This window comes from Lichenostomus cassidix, chromosome 24 (genome assembly GCF_008360975.1).
Source record: "Lichenostomus cassidix isolate B80296 chromosome 24, HeHo_3.0, whole genome shotgun sequence".
Taxonomy (NCBI): Eukaryota; Metazoa; Chordata; class Aves; order Passeriformes; family Meliphagidae; genus Lichenostomus; species Lichenostomus cassidix.
In genome coordinates, this window is record NC_139504.1 from 5,263,667 (window position 1) to 5,273,991 (window position 10,325).

General features: G+C 55.4%; 2 protein-coding genes across 2 annotated transcripts; one reads left to right on the forward strand and one right to left on the reverse strand.

Moving 5' to 3' along the window:
- Positions 1 to 1,179: 1,179 nt before the first annotated feature.
- CRYAB (crystallin alpha B) lies at positions 1,180 to 4,231 on the reverse strand. Its single transcript, XM_085081762.1, has 3 exons — positions 3,751 to 4,231; positions 2,755 to 2,877; positions 1,180 to 1,443 (listed from the first exon to the last, which is right to left on the reverse strand). The coding sequence occupies exons 1-3, from the start codon at positions 4,219 to 4,221 to the stop codon at positions 1,240 to 1,242; spliced, it is 798 nt and encodes a 265-aa protein (XP_084937888.1). The 5' UTR covers positions 4,222 to 4,231; the 3' UTR covers positions 1,180 to 1,239.
- A 1,511-nt stretch (positions 4,232 to 5,742) lies between these two features.
- HSPB2 (heat shock protein family B (small) member 2) lies at positions 5,743 to 7,738 on the forward strand. The gene is made up of 2 exons (XM_085081750.1): positions 5,743 to 5,914; positions 6,792 to 7,738. The coding sequence occupies exons 1-2, from the start codon at positions 5,821 to 5,823 to the stop codon at positions 7,241 to 7,243; spliced, it is 546 nt and encodes a 181-aa protein (XP_084937876.1). The 5' UTR covers positions 5,743 to 5,820; the 3' UTR covers positions 7,244 to 7,738.
- The last annotated feature ends 2,587 nt before the right edge of the window (positions 7,739 to 10,325 follow it).

The following is a 10,325-nucleotide window of genomic DNA, read 5'->3' on the forward strand; positions in this document are numbered from 1 at the left end:
GGATAAGGAGCACAGAAAATAGGTCAGGTCATGACTGAGCATGGTGATCTGTGCGACAGATCTGTCCTTTTTGAAGATGAATTTTTTTAAATTCAATTCCAGCAATCCAGACTTCCCTTTACACCCCTTTGAAGAGAGGTGCCAAGCAGAGGAAGATGCCTGAGAAGGACTTTAGCAGTGGTTTGTATCACTCAGCAGCGCTGGCATAAATCAGATTATTGGTGCAGACATCAGATCCTGCTCGCTGTTTGAAGGGCACTAACACCAGAGTTTCAAAGGGGTGTGATTTGCATCATCAGAGCAGAATGTTTCTCCTCTCTTTGCACAGATCTGTGTTTACTGCAGCCCTGCAGTTTTCACCTGCAACTGCTCTGAACCTCAACACTTCTCCATGACATGAGTCACTCCAGAGATTTCAGATACAGTTCTCTTCCAGCCAGCTGTTATCAAATACCCACACTTCACATGGGTTTCAGCTGTCATGGAGCTGTTTTACCTGTTTAATCTCCACGGGAGAAACTTTCCTGTTGCTTGTGAAACACTCTGAAATCTCCTGGCAGCGTTGAAGGGAGAGAGAACACAAGGTGTGATGAGCAAAGTGCTGCTGAACACCCAGATAAGCTGTCCTGGACACACCTGCCACCCAAGAACGATATTCTTTTATCCACCTTTCTCATCCCAACTGATGCCTTAAGGATTTTTAGCTTTTATTCTTCATGTGTCTATAGATTGGTGTGTAATTCTAGGCTTCACAAAGTGCTAAAAACCTCTGCTCCCAGCGTTTTAGACAAAACAATTGAAAAATCCGAGGACACTTTGCTGCACCAAATATGTAAACAACAGTGAACTGGGGTGACTGACGTCATTGCCTGGGGGTGTAATTGGAGGATTAAGGGCCCATATGTTAATTGGACAGAATTTATAAAATATGAAAACTTCGTGACTTGTCATCCATTTTGGGTGTAGCCTCTGGAGTAAGCTCTGTCTGCCCTGAATGTACCTTAAAGACCTTTAATAAATTAACCTGTTTTTTATTCTCCTAACTGTGTCTACCCCTCTGCATCAGGTAAGCCCGCTCTAGTCACCACAACCCCTCAGCCACCCGAAACAAATCAACCCACACTGCTTATCCACGGTTTATTCGTTAGTAAACCTCCTCAGCATAAATAACACGAGGCAAGAGCTCCGTTTAGGAATGGCTCCCGAAAAAGGGTGACTTTGGGGACAGCAGAGCAGCCCCTACTTCCTCTGGGCGCCTGCGATGGCCGGCTTGTCCTCGCGGGTGATGGGGATGGTGCGCTCGGGGACGTCGCTCTGCTTGCGGGGAGCGCTGACCGTCAGCACGCCATCCAGCGACAGCGACGACGTGATGGTCAGCGGGTCAACGTCGTCCGGGATGCGGTACTTCCTGTTGAACTCCCTGGCGATGAAGCCGTGCTCGTCCTGCTCGCCGGGGAGGAGGAGAGGGGTTTGGTTGGGAATGTTCGCCTGGTTCTGCCTTCAGCGCGGGGCCTGGGTGGGAAGGGTGGGGCTGGGGAGGTCTGGGGGCAAAGGGAAGCTTTTTGGGGAGTTCTGGTTTGCAAAAAAAAGCTTTTTGGGGAGTTATGGTTTGCAGAAGAAAGCTTTTCAGGGAGTTATGGTTTGCGAAGGAAACTTTTTGAGGAGTTCTGGTTTGCAAAGGAAAGCTTTTTGGGGAGCTCTGGCTTGCAAAGGAAACTTTTTGGGGAGTTATGGTTTGCAGAAGAAAGCTTTTCAGGGAGTTATGGTTTGCAAAGGAAAGCTTTTTGGGGAGTTGTGGTTTGCAGAAGAAAGCTTTTTGGGGAGTTGTGGATTGCAGAGGAAAGCTTTTTGGGGAGTTCTGGCTTGCGAAGGAAATCTTTTGAGGAGTTTTGGTTTGCAAAGGAAAGCTTTTTGGGGAGTTCTGATTTGCAAAGGAAAGCTTTTTGAGGAGTTTTGGCTTGCAAAGGGAAGCTTTTCAGGGAGTTAAGAGGGTTTTGCAGATGAGCTGTCCTCTTTAAAGAGGCAGAGTGGGCCTGGCCTGCCTGGCTGCAGGTCCTGCAGCACACAGAGGTTACAGGAGGAGGTTTGTGTCCCAACCCTGTGCCAGGCAGAGCTTCCCTGTGCTGGCTTTGCCAAGGGGAACAGCACCAGAGCTCCCTGCAGTGCCAACCACACTGCCCTGGACACCCTCAGTGCTTGGTCTCTGTGCTTGGTTATGTTCTTGGTGAAAAAAATTCCAGAAGTTATGCCAGTAGGTGGGAACAGGGGATGGAGACTGGAAAATGGTGTTACATTCACTCTGGGCATGGCTTTGGGTTTCTGCCTGCCCAGTGTCCACACAGGTGGCCAGAGTTGAATGAATGACAGCAGAACACAACTCTTAAGGATTAGAAACTGATAGCTGGGCCTAGGAAAGGTAACACACAGGGCAATGCACTGATTCATCCTGTGGCTCAATTATTACAGTTCATTTTTAGCTCGCTGGACGCCTCCCTGCATTCCTGGCCTCTTCCCAAAAAGAGGGGAAGCCCAAAAATGCTCATTTCACAGATGATTTTCCAGTTCAGCTCACAGTTCATGCACCATCAGCAATAAACCTCCACCCACCCTCTTGCTGCCCTGTCTGGCATCAGCTGGGGGGAGCTGCACAGAGCGTCTTGATTTCAAAAAATCTCAAATATTTGAGATGAGCACAGGATTGCTTTGCTCCCAGAGGCGAGGGAGCTCACAGTGGTAAAGGTAAAGCAGAGGTACCTGGCGCTCCTCGTGCTTCCCGTGGATCTCAATCATGTCCCCAAGCACCTTCACCTTCAGCTCCTCGGGGGAGAAATGCTTCACATCCAGGTTCACATAAAATTTGTCCTTATCCAGGCGCATCTGCAAGAACAAGGAGGTGGCTTCAGGAGCAAGCAGGTGAGGAAGGCTCTCGGAATGCAGCAGGTCAAGACCGAAGCTGATCTCTCCACACACACAAAATGACCTTTGTTTTGGGATCTGAGCTGAGCTGTGTGGCTCTGGCCCTTGTTGGCCTTGCTTTAACGCCCATCGCTGCAGAACCTGAGATCCTTGACCTGGATTTGGGAAATCTGACTCTTGAGTTAAAACTGACTCTTTATTACGGCTGCTTCACTGGGCAGCCAGACTTAGGTCACTAAATCAGGGAGAACATTATGCAAGGATTAAAATAATACTTTCACTCCTTCTGCTTGGAATAGCTCCATGAGCTCCTTGTAAATAGGACTTGCAGGAGAAGCAAAAGCCTCTTGGCTCAGCCTCTGGAGCAAGGAGATGTCTGCTCCGTGATCCTCTGGGTCGTGGATCTTATTAAAACTCTGATTTTCTGGGTAGGGATTGTTTAAAACAGGCCCCTTTTCCCTCAGCAGCCATGAGCTCCTGCACTGCCTGACATGAGCATCCCTGTGCTCTTGGCTTCTCGGGTGGGAGTGGGATTGAAATTTTGGCACAGCACACTGGGAAATTAGGGAAATCTGGGAAAATTAAGCTTCCTCCTTCCTCCTGCCAGCTCCTGGGGTCTTCTGCCAAGCCCACTGAGCTCCGTTTGCCTCTGCTCCCATCGCTAGGGCAAGACTTGCTCCATCCCAAACAACGCAGAGGCACAAACACAGCCCCCTTTTCCCCCAGCTTTTTCCCTAAAAAACACCACCTACGGGCATCTTCCAAGCTCTCAGCTCTCCTGGGCCTCCAGAGCCACCAAAGCCGTGACAAAAAGCACGAAGAAGCAAAGATTACCTCCGAGAGTCCTGTCTCTAGCCAACTGGGCATCCGCAGGATGGGGGATCGCATCAGGAAGGGGCTGAAGCTGGGGGAAACGGGGAGCAGCTCCGACTCCGGCAGGTGCTCCCCGAAAATCTGGTCAAAGATACGACTCGGTGCCAACCAGGAGAAGAAGGGTCTGCGGATCAGGGGGTTGTGGATGGTGATATCCATTGGAGAGCGCTGGAGGAGCCTGGCAAACGACGGAGCTGCAGTGCCGTGCCGGGAGCGTGGGACAGCTTTATACCCGTGCAGCTGGCCTGGCCTTCCACCCCCCCGAGGCCTCTTGAACAGTGGTGTCAGGGATTTTATTGTCCCACTCCTGGGCTGGGCCCTTCGGCGGTGCCCAGCCGCTGTCTGAGGGATTTGAGCGCCTGGCTGAGGAGGAGGGGGAAGGGGAGAGGAAGAAAAGGAGGCTGGTGGGGCAGCAGAAGGCCGGGTGCCCATTGCCCGCCCCGCTGCCCACGTGCTGTTTACCCGCGCAGTCCCAGGCGGGCTTGGCGGATGTTCCCAGCTGCTCTGGATGCCAGCGGGATCAATGCCGCTCCTATCTTTGGCTGGCGGTGACAGTGACAAGGGGCCCTTGTTGCGGCGCCCAGACCTCCTCACCCGCCAGGGCTGTGCCTCTGCCGGCTCTGGGGCAGGGAAGGTGCCAGGAGGCTTTGCTGGGATGCCCTGGCACCGCGGCTCTGCTGTCCTCGTGGGGTGGGGGAAGGAAGGATGGATTTCTCCACCCACGCTCCTCAGCCTTTGCCCAGTGCAGGAACTGCTTTTCTGGAGAGGAGAGCCCCATGCCATGAGCCCAGAGGTGACCTGGGCATGGTCATGTCCCCACAGGGTGCAGAACATCTCTGTCTGCCTCTTCCCCTGCACTAATGTGGTTTCCTGCTGCTCTTCTCCCAATAATTCTCACATTTATTTTAATTCCTGCCTGGCCTGTGAACCCAAATCACTGGAATGGGTTCAGCCTAGCAACTGTTGAAGGGCAAGAGCTCCTCTGCCTCTGAGAGCTCTCGATTTGAGGAGAATTTCTGGCTCAGAGGCACTGCCAGCACTGCCAGCGCTTTGCAAAAAGGCTCTGAGCCTCTTCCTCTCAGCTTGCCTGCAAGAACAGGGAGCAGGATTTGCTCTGTGCAGCAGCCCAGGCCATAAATACCCTCTCCAAGTCCCCATTACATCAGCAGCACTGCACCTGCTCTCTCACACCGCAGGGCTGAAGGAAATCTCTGGTTTCAGGCTGTGCAGAGCTCAGCTGGGCGCTCCTCCCCGGCTGCAGCACCAGCAGCCCACCAGCCCTGCTCAGTAAAGCTGGATTGATGCCAGGCTCAGAGCCTGGATTAACTGGTGATGTCTGGCACCAGCATTTCTCCAGGTCCCATGACGCTGTGCCAAAGCCCTGGGCAAGAGGACAGCCTGGACATGGATGGGGAGGTGACAGCAGTGGGATGTGGGTCTTGTCCAACTCCCTGCAGCCCTTCACCACTGAAGGAACAAAAGTCTTGAGCTCAGCTTTTGGGAGAACCAGGCTGCTTGTGTGGGGAGCAGGAGGGGTTGGTTTGAGCCCCAAGCTCCCAATGGGACAATGGATGGGGACAGTGATTGGCTTCACTACCCAACGTGAACAAGCACCACACACCCACAGGGGCTTAGGGCCACCAGTCCCAGCCCAGGGACTCCCTGCAACGAGCCTCTTACTGGCCTTTCCTCTGGAGCAGCAGAGCCTGGCATCCGTCCTTCTCCCTCCTGCTCCAGCCTCGAGTCCTGCCTGTGCCCGACTGCCCAACCCCTGCTCCAGGGGACTCTCAGAGGCCAGGAGGACATTCAGGGTGTCCCCGAGGTGTCCCTGGGCGCAGGCACTGCCTGCCCTCCCTGCTGGAATGCAGCTCCCAGCTCCCCCGTCACGCTGGCCCGGCATCCTGGGGCCTGGCGCGGGGCTATTTTGGTCCATCTTTTTTCTCCCACACTCCTCCCTTTGGAATCCACCCAGCCGAGCCCTCGCAGGCTGCAGCCTTCACTCTGCGAGGCAGCAGGGGCTGGGAAGGCACCATGGCTGCCCGCACCGTGCCCCACGCCTACCCCATGAGCTCCGAGTACGAGTTTGCCAACCCCAGCAAGATCTACGACCAGAACTTTGGGGAAGGTAAGGAGGGAGGTGGGATTTGCCCCCCAGCCTTGCACCTTTCTGCCCTCTGCTGCAGGAGGGCTGGTGGGGTTAGCTGGTTGGGCTCCAGAGCAGGAAGCTGGAGCTGAGGAGTTTTGAGATCAAATCGAAGGGGAATGGCCAGGGAATAGTCACAGAATGCCCAGGGAATGCCCAGGGAATGCCCAGGGTCTCTCTCTCCATGTCCACCTCTCCATCCATGCCCACTGCTGCCTGTCCTGTCCCTCCCTCGTGCCACCCATGCACATGCTGTGCAAACATGGAGCGAAAGCGCTCAGGGGAGGGGGGAAGCTTTTCCAGCCCGGGGGATGTGGAGAAAAGCTGAGCTGGGGCGTTCAGCACAAAGCTGGGCAGTGGCTGGCCGAGGGGAAGGAATGTGGGCAGCAGCAGAACCATTCAGCACCAGCACAACAGCGTGAAAAGGCAAAAAGCTCCAAGGAAAGCCCCCCGGACAATGGCACACAAAAGGCCTTTAGTTCCTCAGGGAGCTTTCTTCACTGTCAGCATTTTCCATGCCCATCCCTGGCTGTGGGCTCTGTCCTGCAGAGCTCCCAGTGCACCCACCGGGCCCTCCCTGTGCTCCCAACATGCGAAGCTGGATGCCAGCCCTGGGCTGGCAGCTCTGGGCAGCTTTTTGGGATGGCAGGGCTGGCAGGGATGTGGCTCTGCGACACAAAGGTGGCAACTGCGGCAGACTCCACCCACGGTGTGGTGATGCGGCAGGCACAGCCAAGGTGTTTCCCAGGTCCCAAACCCCTCCTGTCACCCTCCCCGACGTGCTGTCACCTCCCACCAACCCGTGGGATTGGAATTCCCTGGAATTCCCTGGAAACTCCTCCCCGGGTCTCCTTCCCAGGTGTGTCCCCATCGGAGATCTTAGCCCCAGCCCTGTACCACGGCTACTACATCCGGCCGCGGATCAACAAGCAGCTGGAGAGGGGAACCTCGGAGATCTGCCTGAACGAGCACAAATTCCAGGTGTTCCTGGACGTCTGCCAGTTCCTGCCCGACGAGCTCAGCGTGCGCACCGTGGACAACCTGCTGGAGGTGGTGGGGCAGCACCCGCAGAAGGCTGACCGCCACGGCTTCATCTCCAGGGAGTTCACCAGGACCTACATCCTGCCCCTGGATGTGGACCCCTTGCTGGTGAAAGCCACCTTGTCCCACGATGGCATCCTGAGCATCGTGGCTCCCCGGACAGGCAAGGAGCTGAAGGCCAGAGTCAACGAGGTGAAGATAACGCAGCAGGAGCAGCCAGCGGGGAAAGAAGAACAGGCTGAGGGAGGAAAGGAGAAGGAAAAGTCCTAAATGCCCCCAAATCTGGGAAGGTGGGGGGGCAGGGATGGGGAATCCGCAATGCCAGACCCCTGTTTGTCACCATCAGTGCTCAGCAGGGCCCTGAGGCAGCCAGATTTCTGCTTCTCGAGGCTGATGGCTGGGTAAAAAAGGGACTTGGAACTGGAAAAAAAAGCGTGGGGCTGAAGTGTGAGTGTGAGTGGCTGTAATGCAGGTTTTCTCCTAGGTCAGGGCACCGTGCAGGGAGCTCTGCTCTCACCCCAGGGTCACTCCTACCCTCAGCTGTGAGGCTGAATCTCAGTGGACTGTGCTCTAGCCCAGAAGGGCACTGGGAAGAGGGAAAAGATAATCCCAGAGGGAAAAGATGATCCCAGGGGGAAAAGATGATCCCAGCGCCTGGCTTGTGAGCTGGTGGCTGAGTTCTGTGCCTGTGCAAGGTGGGTGTTGGTGTGTAAAAGTGCCTGCAGCAGTCAGGAGGAAAGAGGAATAAATCTGCCTCTGCTCTTCTCTTGTTTTCCTTGGATTTGTGTTGCTCCTGTGAGCAGAAGGATGGACAGTGCCCAGCTGGGAGCCATGCAGGGACATGGAGGGACCTTGGCCACCTCTGTGCCTCACCCCCTGGCCCAGGTGCTCTTTTTAGGGAGCCCAGGGTGTAGTGGCCTCAAGGACAAAAAGGTGTGGAGTGCTGAGCTCTGGGAAGATCCCTGAGCACCTCCAGCACTGCAGCTGGAATGAATGAGCCCAAGTGAATGGGGGAGAAATAAATGCCAAACCACAGCCTGTGCCTGCCCAGCCCTTGAGTTATGGGACATCCTTCACACACAGCCCTTTGTGGGGGGACTGAACCCCAAAACACTGATGGGAAAGGCTTTGCTGGCACCCCAGCCCTGTCTGTGGGGTCAGGGAGGGGCTAAATTGGGTCCTTTTGCAGACACAGTGATGCTCCATGAGCAATGTCCCCGCGGTCTGGTGACACCGGGCAGGGATCGTGTGTGCTGCTGGCGCTGGCAGCTGCTGCCCCGGGGGCTCAGCAGGTGACACTTGCCACCCTTGTGTCGTCAGGGCACACAGAATGCTGTGTCAGTGGCTAAATTTGGGGGTGTTCGTTGCGCAGCTCTCCCGCAGAGAGGAGAAGAAGTCTTGAAATCCTTGGGGATGTGACTTCCCCCTCTCGCTGGGACTCTGCCTCCACTCCTCTCTGCCTCCAGGAATTCGTGGGCCCTGCTGAGGAGCCTGTCCAGCACATCCCTTTGGAAGCTGGAACAGGACACGAGGCTGATTTTTGTCCCCTGCCAGGCACAGTGGGATCCAGACCAGAGCGAAGCACTGCGCAGCTATTTTGAGCTATTTTTTCCCAGCACAGTCAGAGGAAGAGCAGCTCTGCCTGCCAGGCTCAGGAGGCAGAGGGAAGGTGGCTGAGCCTCCCCCAGCCCAGGGCAGCCCAGCTACCCTCAGTGCCCCAGCTCCTGCCCTGGCTCCTGCAGTAGAACCAGATGGCTGTCAAAAGAAAAATCATCTTTAAAACGGGCATTGTTTAAGTCATTAATGAAAATTCCAGAGATAATTCTGGGCTGGGGACTGTCAGTCACCTGCATCCCATTCACCCAACGCCCACCCAAACCCCAGATCTGAGGAGGGTTGGGTTCCTGAGCCCCGTGGCTGTGTGTGGCCATAATTTCCTTAGTCCCCCGTCATAAAAATCTTCCTCAGCCTCACAGACACTTCATGGCAGCAGCTACGAAAGGCTTCTCTTTGTCTCTGATGTGGCAAGAAACGCTGATGGTCGCTGGGATTTCCTGGGAGGTTTCCTGGGATTGGGATGAACTCCCTCTCCGGGCTGGGGATGGGGAATGGCCAACGTGAGCCCCGAGTGGGCAGAGCAGAGCTCACACAGCAGACATGGCACAGGCACACACCGAATGCCATCTGTCCCTGCTCGGCAGCTTTCCGATGCACTGGGGGCTGCAAACAGCACATGGCCAGGGCTGGGGCTGCACTGCAAGCAGATTCTGAGAGAAAAAAGTGCCTGGAAGGGTTCAGATCTCTCCCTGTTTCACTTTTGACAGACAATGCCAGCTTGCTGTGTGCCTGTGCCACACCTGTCACAGTACCTGCCAGACCAGAGCTGCTCGGCATTAGCAGTGACCACACAGTTCTGCTCCCTCTTCCTCGCCCTATATTCCCTCTCCCCCGAGCTCTGTGTCCCCGCCGGGCCCCGTGCGGGGTGGCAGTGCCCGGTGCCGGCCAGGGCTGTCCCTGCGGCCGCAGGATCGCCGGCAGCCCGCCCGCTTTCATCCCGCAGACAGCCCGGGCAGGGAATGCGGAGCGGCAGCCAAGGACTCCCCGGCCCTGCCAATGTTTGTGATGCTTTTCTGTTTGTCTGGTGGAGCTCGAAGCGGCAGCTCCAGTAGTTGTGAAAGAGGCTGATGGGAACAGGCTCGCAGCCTTTTTTCTTTCTCTCCTTCCCCACAAAGCAACAAAGCCCAAGTTATCCCAGAAATCCAAACAGACGCTGGTTCGTTAAAACAACAGTGTCTGTGGCGAGCCCAGAGACACACAGTCTGCAGCTTCCCAAGCAGGGACAGAGTCCTGGGAACACCTGCTCGCTGCAGGACCCTGAGAAAGTGGAACTGGCATTGAATTCCAGCTGCCTGCATGAATCTAATCCTAAATTCTCAATTCTCCAGCCCCACGCTGAGGGGCAGTGTCACAGCAAGGCTCAGTGCAGGTCACAGTGCAGCTCACCCACGACTCAGCTGTGACCTTTCCAAAGCAGAATCCTCCTTCCACCATTCCCAGACAGGTCCAAGCTTTGCTCTGGCCTCGGGCAGATGACCAGTGGTGCTGTGAGCCTGGCTGAGAGCGTGGGCACACCTGAGCAGGGGACCAGGGCCAGCCCCTGTCACAGCAAGGGGAATTAAAACTCCTAGGACACCCTTTGGGGGAGCAGACCTGCACAGAACTGGGGCTGACTGCAGAGTCAAAGCTGAGGGGCAGAGTTTCTGCTCAAGAATGACATTAAAGTATCTTTCTGGAGTATCAGTTTTCTTGGATCTGCCTGAGATTAGGTCCCAGGAATTGGCTAATCGTTAGG